We start from the raw sequence: 12,419 nt of genomic DNA on the forward strand, positions 1-12,419 counted from the left end.
CTACATACATCATGGACTTTTTTTGCTTGCATGTCTCACCTTTGAATGCCTTTGTTGATTTTCATCGGGCTATTCTTTCAATTTCATCGACTGATGCAATCTTATATGCTTATATGTTACTAATTTGTGCACTATTTATGAGAATTGGCAGAAATATTTCATGCTGTAATTGAATAAGTGTAACCCACAGTGATAAAAAAATTGACAAATAATATGGGAATTCTCATATAATGTGGAGAATAGAGCTGTAGATTGTTGGTTTTAATTTGGGGATGCAGTTAGTTCACTTCTTTTAGTTACTCTTCAGCATTTCACTTTAAACTATCTTTTTACTGGTGACTACCAAAATCATTTTTCTCTTAATGATCTTGTTATATGAAGCAATTAATCCATCCTTGTCTTTGTGTAGGTGATTGCTTCTTTGGCCTATTTAGTCTATTTCATTGATAGTCATCAGCATGATTGGCTGCGGTTGGTGTGGCATTTTGATAGCAAAGTTAGTTTCTATTACATATGTGGTAATACTCAAAAACCTCTTATAGAAAAGATGTTATTTGGCCACCATGCTGGATACTTTTTTTCCAGTATTTAGTTACAGTTATGGACTATTAATGTTGAAGTTGATGTTGTATATCCCTCTTGATTACCAGAAAAGGGTAAAAGAATGATATATATCTTAGGCTTTGCTAGAAGAAAAATGGTAACATCATGTATCCTTTGAAGATATAACTCTAAATGACATGAAAAATATACTATGAAGTGCTGTCACATTTTTTTTGGCTTTTAAACATTATTTGAGATGTCCTTTGTCACCAGTTTAGCCTGAATGTGAGAATCTAGCAGCTCTCTTATAAACAATACCAATTAATGAGATAGGTCTGAAGACCCTGAACCAGTTTATGTGTTCAGCATATTGTTAATTAGGATTGATGATTAACAATGATTTGGATGCCTTTATAAGCTTACGTTACTGTAAAACTCTAAAAAAATGCTGAAGATCTTCCCTGAGATCGACCATTTGAGAAATCAATTGGGAACCCACTTGAACTGGGATTTCGCCTTAGCAAATTACCATTTGAGAAAGTGGAGAATGCTTTCAATTTTTTGGTCCAATCCTCAAATAAGTTATTCAAAAAAGGTCTTTGATACTATAATTGAGAAAAATATAGAGAGAATTGGAGGTAACAAAAAGGAGAAAAGAGTGAGAATAGCTCATGAGAAAAGAGAGAACATCGGGTCAGGCACAAAAAAGAAAAAAAAATGATCTCATCAAACTTCATACATGGAATTCACTACAGCAAGGAAGATCTGGTTCAATTCATCCTTAGAATAATGACCTTTATAACATGGGTATTTTAGGTATAGGTCAACTGACTTTCAGACTTGACCCATTTTATTCATTTTATGATCCAGTCTACATGTAGTCAACAGTTGGGATCAACAGCATCCAATGTTAAGCACATACCTTTTTATTATTATTTGTTAATTATATATTTATAACATGTTTTAGAGACAATTTACATCGTCATATGGAGCATTCTGTAAAATTTAGTATGGTTGTGCATTTTTTATGTGTTTTTATACATTCATGCATACATATATGTGTTTGTGTGCACACTGTCTTCGTAGCCGGGTAATACCTCATATCCACACCTATACCTATGTGATATAGATAATGACAAGTGACCTAAAAATTGTGTAATAGTAAAAGATAATCAACCCTATGTAGTGCAAACAAACCATGTTTCAAGCTTTTATATGTGGGACCTACTTTAATATTGAAGTTAGGACTAGCTGCATGTGCAGCACTAAATTTTTAATGTAAAACAGTGAATGTGTGCCTGCCCACTATTAAGGCGTTGGTGCATACATATTCAAATATGTCTGTGGAAGTCTTCTACATTGACATGAGATACTGAGAAAATGTGGCAAGAGTAATCTGAGGGCATGTTGGACTGTGCATCCGTGTGTCCTGCAGTACATGGCTTTTTTGTTCTACCCCTCCCCCCCCCCCCCCCCACACACACACACACACACGCACACACACACCCCAACAGTGTCATTGGGAACGACAAGGATGGTATTCAAAATAAATAAATAAACAGATCCTCGGAACACATCCTGGATAAGAACAATGTCCGGTCTGTGCTGGACAATGTGTTCTGCCCAAGCTCAGTCAAGTAGTCAAACGCCCCTTGAAACCGCAAACTGATGGAAAAATGATGGTAATCAGCAAGCATCACACTGGAAGGGTTATTAGAATCAGCTAACAAGTATAGATTAGCAAACATAAAGATTGCAATATTCATGTTTGATTCAGGGATTTGCTGTTAAATTAAGCTAGATTGGACTTGTTCTATAATGGCCAGGAGCAGGAGCTGGTGCAAGATCGGGAGCCAGAATGTCATATTGTAGGGCCGAAAAAGATTTTCCTAGGGAAGACACATTAATTTGCAATAGTTTCTAAGGCACATTCTGATGTTCAATTTTCGCTTAAGATGTGCATATAAGGTTAGGATGTGCACCATCTATGTGAATGGTTGACCACATGTTCCAATGTGATATTTATTGGCTTTAACATCAATATATGAATCACCCACTTTAGTGGCCACAATTGGTCATATGTACCATCTAGAAGAATTTTGTTAAGGATGGTCATAGACCTGTCGTGGGTTGGCCTTAAAATACACTGCAGAACAATGTAGGCCAATGGAAATACACAATGTTTTATGTTGCCCTATACCTGATGGCCAAGTGGCTCGCCAAGACAAGGATTTCTTCACTCTTATGAGGGAGATAAAAAGCATGCCGAAGGAAGTCCTCCATGTATTGGCGACCGTTGGCATCTTGTGTAGGTTCAAACACAAACAAGGTTCGCTCCCTACTCAAAGCATTTTTTGCAGATCTTTCTCTGGAAGCCATCTCATCTCACCTTTTCTAGGAATGGAAACAGGGGATGTGATAAATCCACCTATAAGAATCGTAAATTTTGAACAAAATATCATCCTGCTTACTTGAATGCTTAAGTATTTTGTAAAATCGTTGACAAAGAAAACTCTCTAATAAAGACATCAAGTTTATGCTCACTAACCACCACTGTTGGCATTTGAATACTTGCTGAATGCAATGGTGGGCAAGGGTGTTTTTGGGTATGATTCACTTCAAAAAGTTTTTTAGATTTACTTGATTTTTTTATAAATTATCAGGTATGCATGAAATGCCACTAAAAATTCATGGATAAATTATCAATATAACAATATATGGATTGTTTTGCTACCGAGTGCCACTAAGATCTTATTATTCTTTATTTGATGACTAAAAGTTGTGTTGCACCACCATTCGCCCTGATTGTAGTGCTAAAAGTTGGACTTGTAGTCGAAGAACATATATCCTTTTGCTTTTTTCATAGTTTGAAAACCCAGTGACTTTAATTGGACTCATTTGGTCTTGACTTAGGACTCGCATTAGCTTTGCTAACTTCTATTATATATATATATATATATATATATATATATATATATATATATATATATATATATATATACACGGCATAAATATTGTCCCTAAAAAATGGCATAAATATGTCATATAAATAGAAATATTTGCAATGGCAAAATTGTTTATGGCATGAAAATTTAACATATAAATAATAACTAGGGAATATTTAGTGATGTAACTAGTATCTAACATAAAAAATATATGAATTAGAAAAAAAATATCAATTTTATGAGCCACCAAACTAGTACATCAAGCATTACAATCAACTAAATTATTATGATGTATAAACCATCCGATTGAACAATTAACTGTCATAAAGAGAGCTTGGTTGTGGAATTGTGATATTGATAAAATAATCAAGATTTTCGATTGTAAAACCAATAAAGAAATCCGATATAGTAAATCATAGTAATTAAATATTTAAAATATAAATAACATTATATCTTAATGTAAATTAAAATGGAAATAGGTCCATGCACAAATAAAAACTCCATTATTTTCATCATAATTCTTGTATATGATAATCATTTGAAATTAAAACTAAAAGATCTTGTAATATGATGGTAGATATGTGTGGACTGGGTTGACCTATTGAAAATGTTCACAGTTGACTTGGACGAGTCATGGGGTCAACCTGCTGGATTTTTATATGGTGTTTAATATTCTTTCTGTAGTTACTTTTGTCATTTGTTGCTATGTTTTGGCTGCTATTTCACACAAATACACTATTCTGGTTGTTGAACAGTTTGCATTCTTCTCTCCCCTCCCCCAACAACACCCCCTCTCCTTGTCCCCACTGCCCCCACCCCAATTTGTTTCTGTGCTGATGTTTTGGCATTCATTGCTATTTCATATAAATACATTATTCTTCTTGTTGTACAGTTTGTATTCCTCTCCACCCCCCCCCCCCCCCCCCCCCCCTATGAGAAGCCTCCAGTCTCAAAACATATTTTTAATAGCTTCAAGTCTCCAGTTTTATGTCATGATTGTTGGATGTTTAAGTCCCACAATCTTGAGGAATTCATTTCATTTCTTACTATAATTCTTCCCATTCAGTTCATTCAGCTCATGAGCTATGTCACATAGGTGCGGGTATGGGTGAGAATGCGGCGATGCAGCACTTTAAAAAAACTTGGGTGTGGGGAGGGTATATGTATATACATAATTTTTAACAGTTTTATGTGTGTGAATTTATGTATTTATTTATGTAATATGGATAAAAATGGACTTGATTAGGGTTAACTGAATCTACTTTTGGATAGAAATGGACCTCGGTGTGATTGACTTCACCTAACACAAAGGAAGCTGTGTCCAAGTGTCGCACCCGCCTGGGTGCGGGTGCGATGCGGGTGTGGTGCCCTGTTAGAAGAGTCTGTGTTACATAGCTCATGAGCTTTTATTTAAATCAATTTTCATGCAAGTTGGTTTGATTTAGATTTGCTTTCTTTGTTATTCTGTCTACCATCATGTTAGTTTTTCATTTCTAATTTATGCAGGTGCCTTGTTGTTTTTTGCATTACTGGGGGTGTCGGGATGCTTTATAACTTGTTATGACCGCCGTGTGCGTAATGATCTTGCTCAACCTTGTCGAGAGCTATGCCTCTGTTGCTGCCATCCTGGGTAATATTATAGTTTTTTTTGTTGCTTCCTTTCATTAATCGACATCAGCATTGGAAAACTTGGCAAGTCTACTTGTGGCTCATCTCTTGATTCAACTAGTCTAAGAAGATTGTTGACTTGAGGATGTGGCTTTGTAGCTACCATGACTGCACAGTGCACAGGCTTCTCAGAATTGTTCACTTGACTCAATTGGTTCAACTATAAGAGAGAGAGAGAGAGAGAGAGAGAGAGAGAGAGAGTTTCTTTGCCATTAGTTTATCCCTGTATAATAGATTGCTTGGATTTTTTAAAAATGGGTTTCTTGGTGATGATCACAAACCAGAACTGTTTTAAAACTGAGAAGACAACGAAGGTTGGAGCAGTTTGTATTGATTTTTTAAAGGTGAGGTTGCTTACTTCACTTGAGTTATTCAATTGTGTGTGTGTGTGTGTGTGTGTGAGAGAGAGAGAGAGAGAGAGAGAGAGAGATTCTTTGTCACATTGTTCTGAACCTCTAGAATAAATTCCATAGGATTCCTATAATCAAGAGATTGATTTATCAAAACTAGTGCATATTACCAATGACAGATGGTGAATTTGATATTTGGTGTTGATGAAGATAACAATGGCCATATATCTTAGACTCCTAGATTGATAGGATGAGCTGCTTTTGCTCTTTTTTTGTTTAGCCTTTTTGTGCATTTTGCATGGCATGGGTATCGGTTTTCACTTTTGACACTTTGTTTTTTTAATCTTTATGAGTTGTGAGTCTTGTGATTGCATTATTAAATGGGAAATAGGAATGCTATATAGACATTAGGACTTATATTGATAAATGACCATTTATTAATGCTTTGTTATATATTTAATTTTGAAACTTCCATGTGACACCTTCAACAAGGTTGCAATTCATATATGCTTCTTATGATTTCTTTGGCATTCTTTTTCATGTTTATTTTCTCATGGAAATGTACTTGTTTGGAAGAATCATTATTATTAACAGTCTATTGTTTAATGTTGATGCCATGCAAAACTATTAAGTGTGTTTAATAAGGAATTTTCAGCTTGGAGTTTGATTAACTTCTTTTGTAGTGTAGATCATTCTAGCATTGGATTCAACAATTATGCTTATGTGTCTTTTGGCATTAGTTTTTTCAAGTTCCAATTTTTTTATTAACTGATTAGAAATTACTTATTTTTGTAATCATGTATTTTTTCCATATCTAAGACAAATTTTTCCTTTTTGGTACTTTTAATTATGTATTTTATTTATATAAATAAAGATATAAAGTCCTAACTGATCCGAGTCAACCCAGTGGCCTTCAAATCAAGGGTTTATCATCTAATTCCGAGTCAAATGGTTCCAAACATTGCCTATATTTACTGCTTTTATGTCCAAATGCTGATGTCTTTCTGGCCCCATAAATAATCGTAAAAGTTGTACTTGTTTTTGGTGAAGGTTGCAAATCTCTCTCTCTCTCTCTCTCTCTCTCTCTCTCTCTCTCTCTCTCTCTCTCTCTCTCTCTCTCTCTCTCTCTCTCCATTTGAGGTATCTTTAGTTAAAAGCATGGGTTTTGCTTGCCTTTGTTATGCCAGTGTAGAAGCAAATGAGAATGTTATTGTGCCTGTTCCATTATTCCAGGTCATCTTCATCAAGTATGTTTTGTGTAATTTCTCTCTAAATAATTATGGGATGATATTATGTTCATCATTTGTCTTGCTCGTTCTTTCCATTTGGGAAATTTTCTGCTACTTTTGCAGTGATTTTCTTTACTTTTTAAAATATTTGATCTGTGTATTTTTGTTACTGGTCTGGGATACAGCTTCAGTTGCTGCACTATGAATTTTATGATATTATCCAACATAATATTTCTATGCAGAGCTTGTACCGATTGCCATTTACCAGGTACACTGTGCATGTGGACTGATTGTGCCACTTGCTTCGAGAGCTGTGCAAGTACAGCTGGAGAATGTGGGACGTGTTTAGGAGGAGCTGGTGAAGCTGGTTTCCCGATACTGATTATTGTAGGAATTATTATTTTAGGACTATTCGCAGTTATTGGCATATTCTACAGTGTTCTTGTGGCAACAATGGTTGGCCAGAGAATATGGCAGCGTCACTATCATATACTGGCAAAAAGGATGCTTACAAAAGTGAGTTATAGTTTCTCAAAATTTTATGTTTGCTTTCATGGTTTGGCATGATTTATTTCTATTCTGAAAATCCTGCATTTTAGAGGTATTGGAACTGTTCCCATTGATATGCATACTTTTTTTGGGTACAATGATCATAAAAAATGTTATCTCTAAACCTTTATGTTTTCATTTCTAATTTGTCAAAGTTTTTCCTTTGCTCAAAATGTTTAGAGATCCTACTGCTGCTGTTAATGACATCCTAATTGAGAATATTCATACCATTTCCATGAACTCAAGACTTTGCTGCCTAGTGTAATTGATCATAAGTCATATTATTAATTAGTCCATATAGCAGATGTGGGTCCAGCATTTTCAGGCTGTTTTGACCCATGATTGAAACATATTGATTGAAAATTCTACATTCGGATTCAGGGGAGGGCAATAAACAGATAAAAATCGGGTCAGATTGTTTTCTATCTGTCATGCGTAATTGAAAATTTAAAATTTAAAATCTAAAAAGCTAAATTATGGAAATATTGGTGCTCATCCAAACCACAAATAAATGACACCAATTCCAATTCTGAATATTTTGAGAAAACAAAAGAAGAGAATAAGAAAACAAACACACTGGGTCCATGGGTGCCAAAAGAAAAGGTGATGTTGCTGAAAAGCAGTGGCAACCTTACCATCGTATGAAGTAGGGTTTGCTAGCTTTCTACGCACAGTTGCACATAACATTGGAAAGAATAATACAGCGTATGCTATATGTTCTTAAACTGATTGAGAATTTTAAATTTTTGTGCACATGGTTCGGGCTTAGGTATATTATTTTTAAAAAATTTATTTTGTTTGCAATCTGTTGTAGGTACATTTAAAGTGGTGCATGACATTTCAACTTAAGCAAAGTTACAAATTTTATGATATATAGGACATAAGATTTTGGTGAACACAACATTAGAATTTACAAAGAACAATAAGATACCTGCTTTATTTTTTTTTTACTTTTTTGAAAGAAGCTCCTTAATTTTCGAGCTTATGAAGTTTGTCTATCTCTTGTATGTGTGTTCCTTATTGGCAGGAGAGGAATTGATCTTAGTTTTAGGAGGATCATCCATATCTTGCTCTTGTCTGTCATAAAAATATGCAACTTGAGTGTTAGATGAGCTTCTGAGTATAGGTTTCTACATTCTTTTTTAGACAAGTCTTTTCTCTAGATGAATGCAGAACAAGAAATGAAGCATCAAACTTATCCTTGGCTATTTAAAGCAAATTAGGGAAGATGGTCCAAGAAATTTACATGTTGAGACTGACATCCTTTTTTTATGCAGGGTGACAAGTTGACAACAATGATAACCCTTTTGACGTACAGGGTATCCAATAAAGCAACATTTTTTTAGTTTTAGGTTCAGTTTACTCTTCTCATGCATAGGCAACAACAAAAATATTAAGTACATGCCAAACACCAAAAAAGAATAATCAAGAACATGACCAATACAATCTTTTATATGGTGTCACCTGCATATGTCCCTCAGGAAAGATATAGATGGTTCATTTTTCATGAGGATTTTTACCAAGATAATCTGGTTTAAACATAGTCCGAAAGTCCATAGATTGATACAATTGCCCTGGTGTGAATATTTTTTCAATTTACTGAAGATGCCAGACTCTCATTCGGCTATCAATAGTACATACTGCTTCTTCCATCCTGGAGGACTCAAAGTAACTTTTAGGTTCAATGCTGGCAATATCTTGCTCACAGTTTCTCCAGAATTCATCAAGGGAACTAGAATTTCTTATGAGCAAAGCATTCTACCAGTTGATTTTTTATCTATTTTTTTATTTATGATGTAATAAGTCCAAATCAGTATCATTATCTTTGGATCCTTTTTGTCTTCAGTTCTCTTTTGTGTTTCTTGCAAATCAATAGTCTGGTTATTATTATTATTCATATATATATATATATATATAACACTAGATGATTCACTTTTCACAAGGATTTTTACCAAGATAATGTGGTTTAAACTTTGTCCCAACTAGTCCATAGATTGATACAATGCCCTGGTGTGACTGTTTTCAATTTACTGAAAGATGTCAATCCCTCATCGGGCTATCAATAGGGCATACTTCTTCTTCCATGCTGGAGGACTCGATGTGCCCTCTAGGTTCAGTGCTGGCAATATCTTGCTCACAGTTTCTCCAGAATTCATCAAGGGAACTAAAATTTGTTTAAAGCATTCTATCCATGTTCAAATCCAGTTGATTTTTGACTACTTTTGATTCATGATGTAATAAGCCCAAATCAGTAGCATTATCTTTGGATTCTTTTTTTTTCTCCAGTTCCCTTTTGTGAAATTAATAGTCTGGTTAGTATTATTATTCATATGATTATATTGTTTACTGTTAAGTGGCACAGAACACTTCTAATTATACACACACGCACATGCATATATCTACCTGATGCAACCCCCTTGTTTGAGCTTTGTTAAGCTACCTTCTCTCTAGAATAATAGAAAAGAATTGTATGGTACCCCCTAAGTTCTCAAGGTGATTACAGCCATTTGCACAAACAATATCCCTAAAATTTTGTCACAGCTGAACTCATCTCCCTAAACTTAGGAAAACATAGTTCTTGTCATTTTAAAATCATGGGCAATGTTGTCATTTTAAAATCACGGGGAATGCAACTCGATGTAAAGTGGTGATGTTGAATCATGTTGAAAAGTTTCTTGATTTCTAGTGTGTTAGCAGAATGGATCAATTGATAGTGCTATTGTTTTTCTTGTCAAGTAGTTTTAAGTGCCTAGTATCTTCAAATACTTTACAGGAGTACGTAGTGGAAGATGTAGACAGTGATCTGACAGGATCTGACTGGTCTCCCCCGGTACTTCCACCTGAACATGTTCAACAATTGAAATCACTTGGGTTGTTGTAACTCCTAGTCTGTTGACTCGAGTGTTAAGTTGTTGAGAACTTCAGAAAATCGAAGGTGTGCAACCTTGCTATGGATCTAGCACTGTAGGTTGATGTTAAGTTGCATTTCATAGCTTGCACATGATATCATCTGTAAATGCATCTATAATGTGATTTCTGTTGCATTTGAATCATTTATGGCTGATGAAACAATACTGTAGACAATGTTATCCTTAGATGTATCAATGTTGGCCATCCTTAAAGTGATGATGCCCATATCAAGATATCATTCAATCATGTAAAATGTGTCATGATATCTTGTGGCCGCATATCCTCGAATAACATTTATTTTCTAATACTGTAAGGGCTTCAAAGTGTATTTGCCATCTCTACTGCATCTTTTTCAAAACTCATTTTGTTCTTTATAATGGGTCAGAACATGAATTTGCTAGCAGTTGGCTTGAGTAATTTACTTGCAGGGCTTGGTTATCCATGCGATTATTATGTGTGCAAAAGAGAAAATATTCAATATTACATTTGGAGAGGAAATAAGTGATTGATCAATTAATTTGGGCTGAATTTGCTGTGTTTGGGATCAGCATGTTCTTGTGGTTCCTCCTTTTGTATGTGTACTTTTTAAGAATTCAGATAATAAATTGCACTCTTTTTATGACATCTAGGACGGTAAAAGAGGCATGTTTAAGATGGAAATTCATTTGAAGGGACAATGTACACTGGAAGTTATGTAATGCTACAGCTAAAGAGCAATGAACCAACAACTAAAGGTGGTAGTTTGTATATTTATGTTGATTGGTAAGTAGATCTTTCCCAGACAAATCAGTCTTTAATGCTGCGTTTTATTACTGGATAAGTAGATCGACATGACTACATGTCTTGTAACTCAAGTGCTAGAAAAATAAAAGGGAAATATTCAAAAAACGCACCTAAAGTTTGGGCATTAATAAAAAAAGCACCTAAGTTTTGGAATTTTTAAAAAACGCGCCTAAATGATATCATGGTTAGTTAAAATGACCAAGTTTGCTGTTAAATGTGATGTGAAATTACCATTTTACTCTTACCATTGTATTTTAAAAAATGCAGTATTTGAAGGGTTAACTAGTAAATTAACTCTCTTAACTCATCTTGGGTTAATGATAACCTAGGTTAAATGGATGAAAGTTTGCTTTTTATTAACCATGCAAAAATTTAGGTGCCTTTTTAAAAAAATTCAAAACGTAGGTGTGTTTTTTATTAACTCCCAACCTTTAGGTGTTTTTGAAAATTTACCAAAAGGGATCATCTTTTTTTTTTCGACAGAGAAAGCTGGGGTTAGGCAGGCCCCTGCCACTTATACAACCATATACCATTGGGTTTTGAACCTGCAACGTTCCAACACAAGGTGACTTGCACTAACTGCTCCTGCCAGACAAGCGGCCATTGGTGTAGAGGGCTTATCTTTGCTAATGGTAGAAGGGAGCCTGTGAGACTGGAAATGTGTTTTACAAGGAAACAATTGCTTTCACCTTGTCGGCAGTTACTGAAAAATGAATGCAGATTCTAACAATATCTTTGCTCGGAGTCGTTTAATCGGTTTTTTTGTTAAGCCTTATTAGATCCAATGCCTGGTAGATTTCCATAGACTAAGGTAACCTTTCAGGTTTGATCATGGGAGTCACAATGTACTTTGACCAATGCAGGTTAGTCGTAAATTGTTTCTGAATTTTGTGATAATAGCTGCATAAGACTAACTCAAAATGTTCTGATAAGATGTATGAAAGATGAACTAAATATAAAAATAATATCTTAATCAGATTCAACTAAAAGAAAGTAGGTGCAAATTGGAGCTCTTTCTGGATAGGGATGGCAGTGGATTTGGGGGGGGGGGGGGAATGGGGCCCCATCCTGCCTCACCCCGTTTGGACCGGGGATGAAGGTTAAAATCCATCCCTGTGTGGGGATGGACTTATGCTTTCCCCCACCCCACCCTCCCCGCCCCGTCCCGATCCTCACCTTGCCCTGCCCTGCCTCGCCCCATCCTCAATCCTTCTAAGGGATGACAATAGACCGAGGGGAAATGGGGCTCTGCCCCGCCTTGCCCCTGTTTGGACCAGGGATGGAGGACATGAAACGGGGATGGAGGCGGGGGTGGAGGTTAAAATCCATCCCCGTGCGGGGATGGAGGTTCAGGTTTTGAGACGGAGCGGGGGTGGAGACCCTGTCCCCTGCCTTGGTCCATTGCCATCTGTAAATAACCCAAAATTTTCTCGTGTACTTTC

The 12,419-nt window shown here is 35.6% G+C and overlaps 1 protein-coding gene across 1 annotated transcript in view; it reads left to right on the plus strand.

The window, feature by feature from the left end:
* LOC149846946 (uncharacterized) overlaps positions 1 to 10,440 on the plus strand; it is a 34,815-nt gene extending 24,375 nt beyond the window's left edge. Inside the window, exons 4-7 of the mRNA XM_089996680.1 lie at positions 410 to 518; positions 4,995 to 5,118; positions 6,978 to 7,251; positions 10,058 to 10,440. Of these exons, the coding sequence (XP_089852806.1) occupies positions 410 to 518; positions 4,995 to 5,118; positions 6,978 to 7,251; positions 10,058 to 10,165 (615 nt within the window). The 3' untranslated portion in view covers positions 10,166 to 10,440. The remainder of the gene's footprint in view (positions 1 to 409; positions 519 to 4,994; positions 5,119 to 6,977; positions 7,252 to 10,057) is intronic.
* Positions 10,441 to 12,419: the final 1,979 nt, after the last annotated feature.

This window comes from Nuphar pumila, chromosome 2 (assembly GCF_984573655.1).
Source record: "Nuphar pumila chromosome 2, dmNupPumi1.hap1.1, whole genome shotgun sequence".
NCBI lineage: Eukaryota > Viridiplantae > Streptophyta > Magnoliopsida > Nymphaeales > Nymphaeaceae > Nuphar > Nuphar pumila.